Below are 4,464 nucleotides of genomic sequence, written 5' to 3'. Positions count from 1 at the left end.
CTAGGTACCTGTGCCAAAATAATTGAGTCCCTGGGACTTTCTAGCCCCTAGGACTGTTCTAGGCCGGCAGCACATCCGACACCTTCCGGGCACCACCTGACTGTGCTTTGCTCTTCCCCTCCACGAACGCAGAACCATTTACAGCTCGGGGGGACATCCGCTCGCGTCTTCAGAGCAGACGTCCCATCAGTGCTGCACCAGCGTTAACTGCTGACAGGACAAAGCCAGGGCAGCCCCAACCCTCTTGCCACGGCCAACCGCCCCCGAAGCAAACAAGGTTCACGCTCCCCTCGTCCCTGAGCCCCAAATATCTGAGCTCAGCTTTCCTTAAGGCTTGTGCTCGCAACATCCGCCCTGGCATGCCTGCCGTTCTCTCCAGGGTCGCCAGCCCACGACAGCAAGTGTCCGAAGCCTGGCAGACAGCCGAGCCTGTTCCCACCCCCAGGGAGCACATTCCCAGTTTCTCAAACCTGCCTCCAGCCTGGCTCAACGATTTATTTCCCTAATACTGTTTTCATGAAAGCAGAGACCAAAGGAAATTACTGTGGATAAACAGATTAGCTGCGGCAACTTTGTGCCAAGTATACGACGAGCGTTTTGGCCTTCCTATCCCAGACAGCACTGCCGCTCTCCTACCAAGTGGGAGGCACAAAAGCCTCTTTGTGCAGTGTGACTAACACAGGCAACAACCCCAGCCACGGAAGGCATGGAAGACAGCCAGTTACTGACAGCAGCTGCCCGTGCAGATGCATCTTAGGCTGGAAAAGCATCCCTGGTTAGGCACCTGAATTTGACCTTCGTGCAGCTAGAGCTCAAAGCAGGGAACAGCCCAAGGCTGGCTCAGCAGACAGCCACCTATTAACAACTTCCCTAACAGCCCCATGACACAGCACCAGGGATGCCCAGTTCCCCAGGATCCCAGAAAACCCCTCCAGCCAGTCATTATCACCCTAACACACCTTCGGGCAGAGGCCCTGCTAAAGGGGGTGTTTCAATACAGCTGTTTCCATGCCATTTAGCAGTATAGCTTTCCTAACTGCTGACAGCTCAGCTTGTTTACAGCGGGGAGAAGGAATCTTACCCACTGCTGCATGCAGATGCCATCGATAACCAGCATTAAAAACCCCCACGCAGTCACCCAATCCTTGACAGCCAACACCTCAGCTACGAGGTCTCTTGTCGGCAGCTGATTTACAGTTGCGGTTCAACTGGTCTCCCACCCCCCCCAGTCAACCCCAAGCCCATACGAGCCCAGGCCGACAGCTTCACGTAATTCAAATTAGCTAAATCAGACTACTTGAAAGTCATATTGACCAAAATGGTTCCTCCCAGTCCAAGGGAGGCTGTCACACGACATTCAAATCCATTTTTCAGTATCAGCTAGTGAGCTCTGGAGGATAAGGAAGCAGATGGAACCATGCGCTCATCCAGCTCAACAAAACACAATCCGTGAAAACCAGACTGCAGCAAAAGCGCTGTGGGTGGGAATCCACAGCGCTCTCAGCTTTGGGATATTTTAAGGAAAACGAAGATATTTCCACAGTTAAAAAAAATGGAGTTTTAAAAGTGTCACCTTTGGGACAATTGAGCTAGATTGAGTCTAAGCGGCAGAGAACACCCGCGGTTGTTCAGACCGGCGTAACCTGCAGGGTGCCAAGATTCTACCATGGAAACACTTGAGGCTCTCCTCGGTTTTTGCTCAGAGCATGGAGTGGCACTGGAAAACAACCAGTCGACCACAAGCAACTCCCAGCGGCGCGCAACCGCCGCAGGCAATTCCCAAACACCAGCAGCCCCTTCCCTGTCAAGAGAACAGTATTCCCAGACATACCATAAGCTTCATAGGTTTCCTGTGCCTCCCCGTGTCCATAATCATAGTATTCTGTGTCCCTGGAAGAGTAATTACGTTGGTTACACACGGTGCCGAAATCCCAGCCGGGCACAACTCGCGCCAACGCCAGACAAGCAAAGGTGCCCAACATCGCTCACGACGGCAGATCGCTGCTTCTACAGAACTGCCAAGGACACTGGGAGAAGCTTCATAGGTTTCCTGTGCCTCCCCGTGTCCATAATCATAGTATTCTGTGTCCCTGGAAGAGTAATTACGTTGGTTACACACGGTGCCGAAATCCCAGCCGGGCACAACTCGCGCCAACGCCAGACAAGCAAAGGTGCCCAACATCGCTCACGACGGCAGATCGCTGCTTCTACAGAACTGCCAAGGACACTGGGAGACTCCCAGAAGTTATTATTTCCCAGGCACTCCCCAAAGTTATTTCCCAGGCACTCCTGGTTTCCAGCAGAATTCCTACAGCTCAAACTCAGAAGTGAGTGTTTCCACTCCCTTAAGAGAAACAAAAGGAGAAGAAAGGTCACGCGTAATGTTTTCCGGAACAGAGGGGCGACAGCCAACTTACCCTTGGCCCTGGCTGTAGTAGCCTTCATACCCCTCATAGCTCTGGTCTGCGTACGCGTCGTCATAGCCCTGAAACGGATGAAGAAACGCTGTTAACGGACGGAGCAAAGGCCAATGCCTGACCTAGAGGGACGGCAACACGGAATCCAGGCTACAGCAGCTCCCGGAGGAGCCCGGGCATCCTGGTGTGCCGCAGCAAAGGGTGCTGTGGCTGTGCCATCCAAAATAGATTTACAGGGAGACAAAACCAACCTCCTAACTTATGTCAGTGGAAAAATGAGGTTTGCCCGAGAGGAGAAACAGACTGGAGGAGTATCAGTATCTGTGACGATTCCCCAAAATGCTGTTGTGCCAACCCATCTTTCCTTTACAATCCAAGAGCACAGATGCCAAGAGAAGCTCGGCAGGATGGCGATACTTCGGTACAGGACTTAAAACATCACCGTGTTCATTCACTTCAAGGACTCCAGGGGCAGTAAGAAACCTTTGGTGCTTCTTGCTCCAAGAATTCTCTTGCAGAAAGGGAGCGCAAAGCGAACTCCATCGCTCTTTGCGATGTAGTTTTTCTACCGTGCCCTGAAATACGGCAAACTTCAGCCTTGGGGGCACATTTTGGTTTTATAAAAGCCACCCCTTATCCTGTATTTAGGACACTGGCAGCTCCCTCCTTCGAGGGCTCAAGGGGCAGAGCAGGTTGCCCATCACCACGCTGGTGGCCACTTTTCCCGTGCAGTGCAACCTTACTGTCGTTAGCTCTTAATTCAGTAACGATGAATATTCAATACCTGACCAGCCAGCTGGAATTACAACAACCCAAAGATAAAGAGGTTCTTACATATTCCTCATAGGTTTCTGGTGCGGGAGGAGGAGGAAGCGGTATTCTCTGAATGCCGGCCGCACGTGCTCTGGGCGCGGGGGCACCCCGTACTGCTGGGGGAGGGGGTACTCCACGGGTTACAGCAGCCCCCCTGGCAATGGCACCCCGCACCGGGGCTCCTCGCACGAGGGCCCCCCGAGGAGGAGGAGGGGGAGGACCGACACCACGTCCCCTGGAAAGGAGATAAAAAGGATTGTGAACCGTGCTGCCCGAGCGCCGAGGGCGGTGCACACGCTTCTTCGCTTCTTGCGCCGACTTTGAAATGCAACAGCTTGATAAATAATTAGGCACCATTAACGAAGCCATGAATTCTTCATCAAGAATGAAAGCACAAGAATTGCTGTCACTGTCGTATCAGAGGATCTACAAAACCCCCTTCTGAGATGAGAACTCGGATGCATCAGATATCATACAAAGAAATAAACCTGATACAGGACTTGGACCACGTCCTTTCTCCGAGCTCATTTTGAACACCCCCCTGTCACCAGCCTCCAGCAACTGCCAGACCCCAGGACTGCAACGATCCGTGACGAGATGAGCAGGGGCACTTCTGGGCTAAACACTCGGGACCAAAGACTTTCCCCCCCCATGAAACAGGTATTGAAGCAAGAACTACACCAAGAGCTTTACTGCCAACTCATCCCGATGCCTTGACAGCAGTGCCAGAGTAACGCCACCCTACAACTTTCGAAGGAAGGCCAGTTTAAACGGGAAACGCTTACTCTGCTGAAGGCTGCAGAAGCGAACATGACACGTGGGATGTCTAAGGCCAATTTTTGAAAGGTTTACTTTATGAAGCTGCTGATTTCAGCCATGGAAAGTAACACAGAAGACATCCACTGCCGCAGCTTACATGTCAAACCACACAGAACATTTGATGCCAGCCTGCTAAAAGCAAGCCAGCCATCCAAGGCTGGACAGCCTTAGCCAAAGGCCAAGGTCAAGGCCAACAGCTGCGGTGCAAGAACAAGCAGCTTAACCTCATCTGGCAGGACAACTCTGAGCAAGGGGCAGCATTTCCCGGTCTGAGCTTTTGGGAAAGATACCTTGGAACAGGCGGAGGCGGTGGTGGAGCGGCTCCCCTTCCCCGCACAGGGACTCCTCGGCCACGACTTGGCTCTGGTACACCGTTCAGGTAGGAGAGCTCCAAGAATTGCTCCTGACAGATATC

General features: G+C 52.7%; 1 protein-coding gene across 1 annotated transcript in view; it reads right to left on the bottom strand.

Annotated features, from left to right (window-relative positions):
- Positions 1 to 1,831: 1,831 nt before the first annotated feature.
- The window catches only part of KHDRBS1 (KH domain containing, RNA binding, signal transduction associated 1), a gene marked incomplete at both ends in the record, with an annotated part of 6,308 nt that continues 3,675 nt past the window's right edge, over positions 1,832 to 4,464 (bottom strand). Inside the window, 4 exons of the mRNA XM_010148972.1 lie at positions 1,832 to 1,890; positions 2,418 to 2,485; positions 3,252 to 3,465; positions 4,340 to 4,464. The exon at positions 4,340 to 4,464 is cut by the window's right edge and continues 24 nt beyond it. Of these exons, the coding sequence (XP_010147274.1) occupies positions 1,832 to 1,890; positions 2,418 to 2,485; positions 3,252 to 3,465; positions 4,340 to 4,464 (466 nt within the window). The remainder of the gene's footprint in view (positions 1,891 to 2,417; positions 2,486 to 3,251; positions 3,466 to 4,339) is intronic.

Source organism: Eurypyga helias, unplaced genomic scaffold, assembly GCF_000690775.1.
Source record: "Eurypyga helias isolate BGI_N326 unplaced genomic scaffold, ASM69077v1 scaffold19113, whole genome shotgun sequence".
NCBI lineage: Eukaryota > Metazoa > Chordata > Aves > Eurypygiformes > Eurypygidae > Eurypyga > Eurypyga helias.
The sequence above is the reverse complement of the archived record's forward strand: the minus strand, read 5'-3'. Positions and strand labels throughout refer to the sequence as shown.